Raw genomic sequence first — 14200 nt, 5'->3', positions numbered from 1 at the left:
ATGCGGGCGCAGTATTCAAACTCATGGCGGGAAAGCGGGTATCGGCGTATACTGCGCACCCACGATTTTGCCCTGATTTTCAGGGCAAAATAGTGCGCGGTATACGCCGATAAATACGGTATATAGTTGTGTGTATCTTTCAACAAACGTCAGGCTGTGAAAATGAGCACATCGTTATCAAACCCTCTGATAAAGGGGGAAATATCGTAAAAACTCCTGAGGAAGCCAAATCAAATGGCGAAACATGTAGAGAGATTTGTCTATGCATATTTGAAACTGTATTTCATCATTTGATGGATTTTTTATATTCTATTTATTCATCTAATTTTGTATTAATAAAATTTATTTTCAAATATAATAGTAAACAGGACAAATGGATAGGGTGAATCTTCCTAATGGGGGCAAAGCCAGCAATAAAATCTAACAAGCATTCTAATCCCTCTGCATCCTATCCAAAAAAAGTTTTGCTTTTGGTTATACTTTAAGTGGAGAAGTCCTCTTTTTAGCAGGTTCATCACAGGGGCTACAGCTCTGGCCAGCGTCAGGAGATGGAATCAAAACAGGGGAGGAGGAAGTAATGCAGGGCACCCATTGATTGCATTTCATATGAACACTGTGTATATGGACAGACTCATAGTAAATTTAAGCATTGCAGTGGGTATTGAGAAGAAAGGTTATTGGCAGTGGCGATGCTGGGGTTGGTGTGAGATGTGAAAGCTGTATGTGCTGAGTTTATTGGTGTGAATGGTAGATTGTCCTCCCATGTACCATGCTGTACTGTATTTGACCTTCTTCACAATGCAACATTCTGTACAATGTGCAGGATGTACTATACTCCACACCCCCTTCTCTTAACTCATACTCATAACTTTTTCACCTCCACTATATATCAGAGTTTAACTTCAAACTCATAGCTCATTGGTGCAAAACCCAGTAGGCTTAATTAGATGGTACCCACTGGTTCCTGCAGTGTGCGGAGGATGTAGACTAGCACCTGGTGCTCGTTCCCACATTTAGTGGCAGTGACAAAGTTTTGAACTTAGTTGGAGATCACCAACCTCATAGTGAAAAGGTCTACCATGGCCCTTTAGCATGACCTTTGGGTCCTTCTATTTTACAATTCAATGATGTCTGTCCCTACTTATAAGAAATCATTGATACCATATCTACTGAATGCTGCCAAGAAACTGATCTCAAAATACTAGAAAACTACCAGACCAGCATAAGTAGCAGAATGAAAATTGCGATTGTTGATAGGATACATTTGATGGACATGATTACTATCCTAAAGGCGAGGCTATGACACATATTAAAAATATGAGCGAGCTGGCTACATTTTATAAACGTTAACTCCTGCAAGTCTTTACTGGAGACTTACTTTACAGTAAAAACATGTATTACACAGTATTCCACAAAAGGGAGTGCAACCCTCACATTTTTGTAAATATTTTATTATAACTTTTCATGTGAAAACAAGTAATGGGTGTACAGCTTGTATAACAGTGTAAGTTTGCTGTCCCCTCACAATAACTCAACACACAGCCATTAATGTCTCAACCGCTGGCAACAAAAGTGAGTACACCCCTAAGTGAAAATTTAAATTTATATAACTTAAATGGTCCGAGGTCCCACATCAGCACACAAGATCTGTGCCAGAATGTAAGTGCATCACTGAATATCGTCACAGTACCGAACTACCACATAGATTTAGCCTTTCTGTGGTAACATGTTTCATGGGTCGTGGATTGATTGTGAAGCTTGGAAAAAAAATGAGGGTAGTGTCTGCTTTCCCTGTACTGTTTCACAACAGAAAACAAGATCTATTTTAAAGAAGGCAACATATTGACGTATTTCACTGATGCATGTGCTTTTTTTTCAGTATGTTATAGTCAGATATAATACAAAATGTATCGGTTTTATCATTTCACTTCCTACTTCTAGGTTGCATGCTACAACCCAAAAACAGACCAGTGGTCATTAATGTGTCCCGTGCCTTCAGGGCATGGAGAGCCTGGAATTGCCGTTCTAGACAAGAAAATTTATATCCTAGGAGGCAGATCACACAACCAAGGAGGTCGCATGGATTATGTACATATATATGATGCAGTCAGGGACTTATGGGAGGATGGACCTCAGCTGGAGGATGACATCTCAGGCATGGCAGCCTGTGTGCTTACACTTCCCAGATCTGTGCTCGTTGATGCTGACGTTTGGACACAAGAGATGTACATGCATTATATGGACAGAGTGCAGCATCCACCTGACAATGCATCTGAAGTCATGAGTGTGTCAGACTGGGAGGACTTGGATAATTCTGGTGAAGACTGACATCACCTGATAAGACTGCTTTTGTAAGCATGTTGTTCATGCATTCTGCCATTTGGTTCGAGACAAGTGCAATCTTCACATTTGCCTTTTAACTGATTTTTACCCATTTGTTGCCTCATCCCAATCATCATTTTGATTTTTGAGATTCCTTTTGTGCAAACTGTTTTGTTTTTCTGTACTGGAAATTAAGCAAGGTAAAACTTCTTTTTTTTTTTTTTTTTTTTACTTCTAAAGTATAGTGCCATTTACATCTACATGTATGCTTGTAATGGTTTTATTTGTTTCAATGTCCTAATACTTTGCTAGACAACTCAGCAGAACAATCCTAGCACTTTGCACAGTGACCTAGAGCACTGAGATCTTTCACAATAAATGCAAAAAATTGCAGTTTCTGTTCGTTTCTTGGGTGGGAACTAAAGAGGCATTTCTTTGCTTGGTGTATCTTCTTAGGCCCCTTTCACATGGGGCATACTGCGGCTGCGATCTGCTTGCTTAGCAGGGGCTCTCTCCGCTGATCCCCACTATGCAGACAGATGACAGATCTGTGTCCATTCCACCTATGCAGAGCGGAAATAGCCGCTCTCCTCTATAACCGCCTGTTTACACCCGACTTCCATCCGATCCAATCCGCTGGATGGAAGGGAATCGGATTCCTATCCTATTTTTATCGCATCACATGTAGGCGGGTGTATACGGACGCATGTATAAACCCGGCTCTCAATAGTAAAGAATGGAGGTTCTGATCTGGTCCGCCTAAAAAATGGACAGGTGGACCCGATCGGAATGTCTGTGTGAAAGGGGTCCAAGGCAGGGGTGACCAACCTGCAGCCCAATACAAAATTCCAAACTTACTTTTGGAATTTTTTGTAAAAATGCTTTTTACACGTGCGGCTGAAAAATTTACTTTACTGGTCTTTTATAAGTTTTATCTTCAAAAAGAAAGATATACCACACTTCACAATCGCACCTTATTTATGTCATCGGTTTTCAGCAGCACCTATATTTGTGAGCAAATATTTTCAATAATGAAGCACACAAAGGGCAAAATTAGAACCAAAATATCCTATGAGCACCTTGAGAATTACTACTACATCCATTGAACCAGATATTGATGCATTAGTTTAATAAAAAAAACTGTGTCAAATATGCCACTAGTTATGTTGCCCTCTTTTACTTTTATAATAAAAAGATGTTTTTAAAAAATTAAGCTTTATTACTTAGGTACATTATCTATCTATATCAGTGATTGCTAACTTGTTATCTTCCTGACTTTTCCTGCTCATCAGCTATCCTTTTTGTTAGTGTATTTTATGTGTGGCCCAAACAATTCCTCTTCATCCAATGTGTTCCAGGAAGGTCAAAAGATTGGACACACGGTGTTCTAAGGTAAAATGTCTTTTGACAAACGGTAAATGTGCTTCTTAAGTCTTGGGGTCCATTTACAATTTTGTGGTGCCATAACATGCATTGCCTTAAGGAAGCCCATTGAAATCTGTGGGCTACTAACACACCAGTAAAATCTCTAAGGCTCCTAAATACCATATGCATTTTTATGTTTTCATGTGCCACATACATGTTTTACATGATGTTTATGTACTGTTTTTACATGCATTGCTGTTAGTTTTTTTATATGCAGTTTCCCACCAACAAGCGGGCTTAAAATTGGATGTGACAGAAAATTTGTAATGAAATGTACACAGACGTTACTGATCCATTCTCTCTTTAACACACATGGCTGACGCACACACAGAACTGATCCATATGTTCACTCAATCTTACAGTATCGACCTATAGGCTCTTTCACTCTCACAGTACTGCCCCATATGAGGATCAATCTCGCACAACAAAGGCACAGAGAGGAAGAAACGATTGTAACTGATTTATGAACAAAAAAAAAAATGTAATTGGATAGTTGGCTACAAAACTGTTTCCCTAGAGTCTCTGGTATAAATACTGAACTTTCCCAAAACTACAGACCACCATGGACCAAACCCCATGTGCATGCCCACCAAGTGCACAGATAATAAAAAATAAATAAAAATAGAGTTGTGTCCCCAAAAAAGACTGCTGGCTGGCACAGAACTGGCCAAAACACTATGGCAATGCATGTTAGAGCCACAGGACCACCCCTACTTCTTAGTGAGCGGTACATAAGGCTAAAACACTGAAGTGGAACCTGTGTCCTTCAATGGAGTTCTAGAAAAAGATATTACAGTAAGTACATAAACTCTTTTCCTTATTGTTCATTAAAAGATGCAGGAATCAGAAATTGTTAAAGAATAAGTTCACTTTAAAAAAAAGTAATAAAATAAATGCACATTTTTTGCAGGTAAAGACATGTGCATATATTTATTTATTTTGCAGCCTGTAAAGCATTGCACCAGCGATCAGACCTGTCAGTGTATCTGTGTGCCCGTACATCCCGTACGGACAAGCAGATACACTGATAGGAAGAATTATTGAACTGCTCCGATAAGCTGTGGAGAACTGCAAGCCGACATCTGCAAGGGATGGCAGGAATTGTAGTCCATTCATACGTAGAGCTGTGTATGAATGACTTGGCTGTGTGGACGGACCCCCGCACGGCCACACTGATTTCAAAAACTGACAGCTAGTACAGGGAACTTCTCCCCGTACAAGTGTCACGGAGGGGTGATGAGGCCGTGGCTGTAGTATTGGGAACAAAAAAAACGGGTGGAACATATAACATGTTCCCAAAGGTGAACTTATCCTTTAAACAGTCAGAATGTCCAACAGCAGTCCAGCTGAAAAGTGAGAACATGCCAGTAAAAAGATCTAACAAAGTGAATATACTGCAAGAGTACCCTTTTAAAGTTGTTGTAAACCCCATTCACAAAAGTTTGAACTAATCGCATATATATGTCGTGTTTACCTAACCCTTTCCAAAGTGTAGTTTCTCTCTGGTGCTTCGTTTCTCTGTTATCAGCAGTCACTTCTGACAAGTTCTCAACACATGAGATAATAGTAGCTGAAAATTTGGGTCAGGGAGAGAGATAAGCAGGGAGCTTGTCAGCTCTGCATGTTTCTTCATTTGCCTATATGGACTAGGAGTGTTTCCCTTTTCTTCCAATCAGCTCTCACACAGTGTAAGCCTAGTCTCTCCACCCACCCCTATGTGCTGCTGAAAGAGGAAGAAAGAGATTTTTAACACCATCAGCACTTTCCAAATAGTGTAGAAAGCTGAAGACAGCAGATATACAAGTAAAACTTATGGAGGGAGGTTTGTTTAATCTCTGTGTATCATCTGAGGCTATTTATCTCACTGGGTATATGTGAGGGTTTACAACCACTTTAACCACTTGCCGCCCGCCAATGACAAATTGACGTCGGGAAAGTGGTTGTAGAATCCTGACTGGACGTCATATGACGTCCTCAGGATTCTGAGCCGATGCGCGCCCCCGGGGGCGCGCATCGCGGCGATCGTTGTTGCAGGGTGTCAGTCTGATACCCCGCAACACCGATCAAGGTAAAGAGTCTCTCACGGAGCTGGGTACCTATCAGAACTAAAAAGAAATGATGTGGCATGTAAGGGGTGAGGAGTGCTTTTTTTCACTTTTGGGTGAAACTCCGCGTTATTGTAGGAAATGCGTTAAGATAAAAAATGTTGTGGCTTTAGAACAACTTTAAAAAGGCTTTTTAAATTGGAACTTGACTGATGCAAAACTGTGAGCAGGCAGCTCTTTATTGCAGAAGAGACACAGCATGTTCCTTACACTTACCTGCCTGCTTGCAGTCTTCTATTTGAATGTACACGGAGCTGTAAAAAAGTACTTTATGTAAAAATGTTGCCACGCAACATAAACATAAAGAAATAAACCAAAGGGCAGCCAGCACATGCTGTTAAACACCCACAGCAAGAAGAAGTAAAAAATGTGCAGCGCTAAAATAATGTTAAAAGTGCACAATGCAATTAAACAGGTAAGTTAAAGTAAGGCCTCATGCACACTGGAAGTTATAAAAAAAAATGCCAGTAGCTTTAGATGTAGAATGCTGCATTAAAAGTGAAAGTTTTGCAGCGTTTTTGCATTAGCGTTTGTGTTTTTTTAGCTTTTTTTTGCAAAATCGTACTCCCACAAAAGCTTATGGCTCCAAAACACTCGTAAACTTCAAATATCTGCTTTTTTTGTGTTTTTCAGCCTTTATCAGCGTTTTTTTTTTTTTTTTTTTTTTTTCGTTTTTACAGCTGGAAAAACTCTTTTTTCAGCCAGAAAACACCCCTGGCAAAAAAAAACATGGGTAAAAGCCTATGGGCTTGATATACTAAAGGGAAATCCGCTCTGTACTGCAAGTGCACTTGTAAATACAGTTGCTGTAGATCTGAGGGGAAGCTCTGAAATTATCATCCAATCATGCGCAAGCAAAAATGCTGTTTTTTTTATTTTGAGAGATGGCAGGTGGCAATTAGCTGACAGCTGAGCTGCCAGCACAGAGAAGGAAGGGGTGAGCCCAGCCCTGACACTGTCTCAACGTCTTAGCTCTGACAGCGCTATGCATCCGTGTGGCTTCTTTTCCAAGAAATTGTCACCTGCGGAGTGCAATTACGAGATTGGTGACAGAGAGCTGTTGGCGATAATTTTAGCCCTGAAAGAATGGAGACATCTCCTCAAAGGTACCATTGTGCCAGTTCTCATTCTTACTGGCCATAAAAATCTCACATTCTTGTCTGAGGCTAAGCGCCTTTCTCCCAGAAGGGCACGACGGGCTCTTTCCTTGTCGAGTTTTAATTACATTCTCTCATTCTTACCTGGTACGAAGAATGTAAGCTAACGCCTTGTCACGACAATTTTCCTCCACTTCCAAGATGGAGACGGTTCCTGTGATTCCTCCTGATCGTATTCTGGCTACGGTTCGCATCAGTCTCACTTCTCCAGTGAGACAAAATTCTTGCTGCTCAGGTGGATGCCCCTCCTGAGAAACCTTGTGACCACTGCTTTGTTCCCGACAGTCTCCATACTGCTGTGCTCCAGACTTACCATTCTCCCAAGGCTGCTGGCCACCCTGGGAAGAATCAACTATTTTGGGCTATTGCCCAACAATTCTGGTGGCCTAGTCTACGTGCTGATGTAACTGCCTTCGTAGCTGCCTGTTCCGTGTGTGCTCAGTAAGACTCCACGACACCTTCCAGTGGGCCTCCTACAACCCATACCCAATGGAGAGAGGCCCTGGACCCACCTGTCTATGGATTTCATTGTGGAGTAACCAAACTCCCAGGGCAACACAGTTATCCTTGTGGTAGACCGGTTTTCGAAAATGTCTCTCTATTCCACTTAAGAAGTTGCCTACATCTAAGGAACTGGCTTCCATTTTTGCTCGGGAGATCTTTCTCTTACATGGTCTACCCAAGGTCATTGTCTCTGACAGGGGAAGTCAGTTTGTGTCCCGATTCTGGCGAGCCTTTTGTGCACAGTTGGATATTCAGCTTGCCTTCTCCTCTGCGTATCACCCGCAGTCTAATTGGACTGTAGAATGAGCCAATCAGTCCTTGGAGCAATTCCTGCATTGCTATATTTCTGACCATCACAACAACTGGTCAGACCTCTTACCTTGGGCGGAGTTTGCTCACAATAGCGCTCTGAATTCTGCTTCCCATTTGTCGCGAACTATGGTTTCCAACCTTCCATGTTGTTTGACTTTTGTTCCTCAGAGTATTCCTGCATTGGAGGAACATCTCCGTGGTCTTCGTTCCACGTGGATACAAGTCCAGGAGGCTTTGCGACAGGCTAACGAGAGGTACAGACTCCATGCTGACCGCAGACGCCTGCCTGCGCCTTCCTACCACGTCGGGGACAGGGTCTGGCTGTCATCTTGCAACCTCCGACTTTGTGTTCCTTCTCTGAAGTTCGCACCTCGGTTTATTGGCCCTTTCTGTATCCTTCACAGGATAAACCCAGTGGCTTACGTGAAAGTAAAAAATGAATCCACGCAATGGGACCAAATATTGCCTTAAGTGAGTATAGGGTTTTTACGCCCTTAATTAATTGGTTTAAGCAGCTGCCCCTACCTAATTTATTTCACCTAGGTGAGATAATAATTGAAGAGAGGATGGGAGTAGGAATGGCGCTAGCTTTATGGAGTGCAGTACTGATATTTTGGGTATTGTTACAGGCACAATAATAGACATTCAAATACAAATATTAGTGCATATTAATAAATAAAATCCTAATTTTAAATTCCTAGTGTTGGGAATAAAAGAACAATGCTGGTGATGTCCAAAATATATATATAAGGGGCGTGGTCTAGCCGAGCTCAGGAATGGCAGCTTAAACGGAGAGCTCCTGCCGCCACGGGCTGAAACTTGGGCTTACAGGCGCCGGTAAGAGGACCGAACATCCCGATTTCAAGATTCGGTATCCCGTATCATCCGGGATTCGTCTGATACAATTCTCGGTCCTTACCGAGGTATTTTGGCTTAGATATTGATCTTTGATCTTTTTAACCCAGACCCGCAATGGCTGACCTACAGGGCTTCCCTATAGAAGCCGACGGAACACAGACTGCCGGTGACAACTCAGTTCCCCGTTACAATGACCGGGATTCCCGGTATTCGAATGATTTAACACAGGGTCCCAGCCTAAATGATCTCCACTCTGTAGCTGCTGATATAAAAAATACCCTGACAGCTGCCATTGCAGAGTTAAGAGTGGACGTACGTGCAGTTACAGCTAGAGTACTGGAGATTGAAAAAACATCTGCGCAACAAGGAGCAGCACTGCGCCATGTCAATCACAAAACCAATGCTAACACCTCACATCTCAGAGACTTACATCGCCAAGTTGAGGATTTGGAAAATCGCAGCAGGCGCCACAATGTGAGAGTAAGGGGGCTTCCCGAATCGGTAGACACGGACCAACTTCTTCCGACGTTATCTGGGATATTTAATAACTTACTGGGGCAACCCCCACTTACGGTCATCAAAATGGAAAGTGTTCACAGAGCACTTAGACCCAAGGGTAAACCAACTGATCCCCCCAGGGACATCATTTGTCATGTGGACGATTTCCAGCTCAAGGAAAATATTCTTAGAAATGCCAAACTAAGATCAAAATACGTGTTCGAGGGTCATAACATTTCTTTCTACCAGGACTTGTCTCATATCACCCTCCAAAATAGAAGAGACTTAAGACCCTTACTGGACAAACTGCGTGATAGAGGCATCATGTATAAATGAAAATTCCCGTTTAGGATGCAGGCTACTAATCAGGGTCACACAGCCATATTGAGAGTCCCGGAAGACCTTCATGCTTTTTGTAAAGCAATGGACATTCCATACCTTGAACTCCCTAACTGGTATGCCGAATTCCGTTTCAAAATCCCAGTTAAAGACAATACTAAGGACGATATGATGGAAACAACCTCTTCCAGATTCCGGAGACGACGATCCCAATCCAGCGACGGTCTACCGATATCTTCTACAGATCCAGGCACCGATCCTCATTCATCAGCTTCACCGCGATCCAGAAGATCAAGGAGAGAATATTGAGTTATTGTTATATGATGTGTTCTCCCTTTTGCTCAACCTGATCTTTCTGTTGCTTTTCTTTTTTCCATTCACTTTCTATATAAGATCAGATGAGTTGTGGTACGTAGCTACACTGTCCCCAGTTTTGATGCTGTCACAATTATCTGTGGAACTTAATTGATAATATAGTTTTTGTGTTTCTTAAATGTTTATTTTAAACCATTAGCCAGGTAGGTTAGCTGCACATGTTCATTTATTACTCCTACCCCACTCCGAAATGCTGAATTTTTGTTCCTTAGACGACTTACTTGCATATTGGCTGTAGGTCTAAATAAATATCAGCCGCGTAGTGTTTACGCAGAAGCGGGAGTCCTGCACGATGCCGTAGTTTTTTTTTATTATTATTATATTTTTCCTGTTATCTTTTGATATAATACATCCTATAGTGCAGTGCTACAAGGTTTTTGCCTAATATTTATATAATTTACAATTAACACGTCTGTGGCGGCGGGCAGTCGATTAGTTTTGTTGTGGATTTTGGGCTTGGTTCTTATCAACCCCCAAGTAGCGATTATTTTTGTCTATTATACCTTTCGGGACTATGACAGAAGGTTATCGCTACATTTTATTTTCTATCTATCCTTCTGTAGGAGGATTTTTTTTTTTTTTTACTACTAATTATTTCTTGATTATTGCCCCCCTCGCTCGAATACCTTAACTTGAATTTTTATTAAGAGGGGCCTGTTTCTCCCCTCCCCAGTCTACCTTACCTTTTTGACTTTTAATTCTTCCCCTCTCTTTGGCATATACTGATTCCTCCCCCTTTGAATATCATAATGACTTCATCCACTGGCAATGTGGTTATCTCGAAACAAAAAGTTAAACTGTATTCCCTTAACGCTAAGGGTCTTAATGTACCTGAGAAGAGATCAAAATTATTATTATTACTTAAAAAAGGAGTCTCTATAATGATTTCTAAATACTGCCCTTTCCAAATTTCAGACACAAAAATAGACATGGAAGGCAGATACTTATTCATTAAAGGCTCACTTTATAACAAGCCATTAACTTTAGCAAATATTTACGCCCCTAATAGACTTCATGCTTCGTTTTTTGTCCCTTGAATCTTTCGCTACTGGCATGTTGATATTGGGAGGGGACTTTAATTTAGCTCTCAACCCCCTTCTAGACACATCCTCCAGATAATCTAAAACTCCATATAGGACCTTAAGTCTGGTTAAAAAATTGCTACAATGTCTGACATTACACGACTCTTGGCGCACTTTAAACCCTTCTTCGAGAGATTACACTTTCTACTCCCCCCCCCCCCCCCCCACACAACACTTATTCCAGACTGGATTACTTTTTTATCTCTCAAAGTGATTTAGAAATACTAGAAAGTGCTTCTGTGGATCCTATGGTATTATCCGACCACAATCCCATATCTATTTGTTTATCCTTTGAAGACAAGCCCATCCCCCGGAAATCTTGGAGTCTTGATAACTCCTTACTCAACAATATGAGCAATGTCCAAAAGATAAACTCTTTACTTTCTCTGTATTTTGAGGAAAACTCCACGATTGATATACATCCTCTTACAACTTGGCTAGCCCATAAATGTGTAGTCAGAGGTGAAATGATATCCTTAATGGCAAAAAGGAATAAAGATAGGCGAGAGCAGATAAAACTTCTTACCGACCGAATAGATGCTTTGGAAAAATCTCAAACAATCCCTTGCCTCGAATGTACTTGCAGAACTCACTATAAAACCAGAAATGAATTGCTTGAAATTCTTGATAAAAAAATCAAACGAAATATTATTTATTCACAGAAATTTTTCTATGAATATGGTAATAAGACTGGTAGGCTTCTAGCTAATTCCTTAAATGCGTCAAAGAAGAAATTTGACAATATTTACTCTATTAATGACCCCAAAGGTAATAAGTTTACCAGTACTTCCGATATTGCCAAACAATTCCAAACCTTTTATTCAAAATTGTATAATTTACAGACTCCTGAGTTATTGAACAATTCACGTTCGAGGAAGGACATGATATCAGATTTTCTAAATTCCTACTGCCCTAAACCTATTAATCTAAACACAGCTAAGGATTTAGATAGGCCATTAGAGATATCTGAAGCGCTTCAACAACTCAACATAGGTAAAAGCCCTGGACCTATAACTATTATAAGACTTTTAAGGATTACTTAATCCCTCATTTTATTTAGTCATTTAACTCTGCTCCTGCCCAGTGGTCTTCTTCCAGTGACCTTCTCGAAGCACATATAGTGATGATCCCCAAACCTAATAAGGATAAAACTCTAGTATCTAATTACAGGCCCATCTCACTTTTAAACGTAGATATCAAATTGTATGCAAAGATTTTAGCGAACCGCCTATTGCCACTTTTGAAGGATTTAATCTCTTTAGATCAGGTCGGATTCACACCAGGGAGGGAGGCAAGGGATAACACCATTAAAGCCCTAAACATCCAGAATTGGCTAATTGATTCGAAATTTCCCGGCTTCATGCTTTCCCTTGACGCAGAGAAAGCCTTCGACAGGATTGCATGGGATTATATGCGTGCAGCCTTGAGATCTTTAGGTCTACAGGACCGTATGTTACAATTTATTAATCTTCTATACTCTTCCCCAACAGTGAAGATCAAGATGAATGGCTGCCTGTCGGAGGCTTTCTCTGTGTCAAACGGTACACGCCAGGGTTGTCCCTTGTCGCCAATTATTTTTATTCTAATTTTGGAACCCCTCCTTTGTAGACTTCGCGATAACCAGGATATAGTGGGTATTACTATAAGGGATAAAGAATATAAATTGGCAGCATTTGCTGACGATGTCCTATTATTTTTGACGAACCCCATTATTACGCTTCCCAATTTGTTGAAAGACTTTTCTCTGTTTCAAGATATCTCAAATTTGAAAATAAACTTCGCTAAATCCAAGGCCCTCAATATCTCTCTACCCCCTGACACGGTGGCTCTTTAAAAACAAAATTTCCCATTTAGTTGGGAGGATAAGAGTTTGTCATACTTAGGCATTAATTTGTCCTCCGATACAAAAGACTTATACACAAATAACTTTTTGCCCTTATTGAATTCCATTAAATCTGATTTACTAAGATGGGACAAGGGTCTATTTTCATGGTTCGGTAGAGCGAACATACTCAAAATGAATGTTCTTCCAAGATTCTTATATTTATTCCAAACCCTCCCTATAAACATCCCAGGAACTTTTTTTAAATCATTCAGACAACTTTGCTTAAGTTTTATATGGAGTGAGAAACAACCCCGGATTAAGTGGGACAAGTTAGTTACCCCGAAACTCATGGGGGGTATTGGGGTTCCGGATTTACGTAAATATTATTGGGCTAGTCACATATCCAGAATAATTGATTGGCATGTACATGTTCACTCTAAAGTCTGTATAGAACTGGAAGAATTTTCCTGCTTTTTACCTGTACCTCTGAAACACTTGCCATGGACCAACCCCAAAAAAATACTGCGAAGCGCCAAATCCCACCCCATTACGGGAACTTCCCTGAAAATCTTTAGATACCTATGCAGAACGATGGATTTATCCTCTATATATGGTCCAATTACTCCGATTACTCTTAGTCTTGAAATTCCTCTTCCAAACTATAGCATCATCTATTCTGACATCCCTCCCGCAGTGACGTGTAGGGCTATTGACTTTTTTGACCACACTATCCCCATATCTTTTGATTCTTTCAGATCCAACAATCCTGATTGCAATATATCCGCCCATGATTTTAGCAGAATCACTAGATTTCTCAATAGGCTTGACCCTATCAATGGGTGGTGTAGGCCCAATTTGAATCTATATGCCTCAGGGACTCCCCCCAGAAACACTTAATCTCTCTAATCTACACCCTACTTAATTCAAACATAGACCCACAACTAGATAATACTAATCTTAAATGGGAAAGGGAACTTCAGATCTCTATAACAAGTGACCAGTGGACAACCATCTTCAGACGTTTGCATAAGGGCACGTTAAATATTTTGACCCAAGAGAATGGCTACAAAATGTATTCACGATGGTACAGAACCCCTTCAGTCATTAATAAATTTAATCCGGATATATCCCCCCTATGTTGGCGTTGTAACTCTGCACCGGGTACGCTACTACATATTTGGTGGGATTGCACCGTAATTACAGGATTTTGGAAGGAGGTCCATAGACTTATCACACACATTACTACTTTCACTCCCGACTTCACGGCCGAACAATATTTGTTGCACCATTCTAGTCTTTCCCACTCGACTTACAAACACACCATAATAATACACCTTATTAATGCGGCGAGACTTTGCATCCCCGTCAAATGGAAACAATCCTTCCCCCCTACTATTC

At 40.8% G+C, this 14200-nt stretch overlaps 1 protein-coding gene across 1 annotated transcript in view; it reads left to right on the top strand.

The window, feature by feature from the left end:
• Positions 1 to 2715, top strand: part of KLHL22 (kelch like family member 22) — a 53271-nt gene extending 50556 nt beyond the window's left edge. The window contains exon 8 of the mRNA XM_040349313.1: positions 1942 to 2715. Within this exon, the coding sequence (XP_040205247.1) occupies positions 1942 to 2328 (387 nt within the window). The 3' untranslated portion in view covers positions 2329 to 2715. The remainder of the gene's footprint in view (positions 1 to 1941) is intronic.
• The last annotated feature ends 11485 nt before the right edge of the window (positions 2716 to 14200 follow it).

The sequence above is a fragment of the Rana temporaria genome, chromosome 1, assembly GCF_905171775.1.
Source record: "Rana temporaria chromosome 1, aRanTem1.1, whole genome shotgun sequence".
Taxonomy (NCBI): Eukaryota; Metazoa; Chordata; class Amphibia; order Anura; family Ranidae; genus Rana; species Rana temporaria.
Note: the sequence above shows the minus strand (reverse complement) of the source record. Positions and strands in the feature narration are given on the sequence as shown.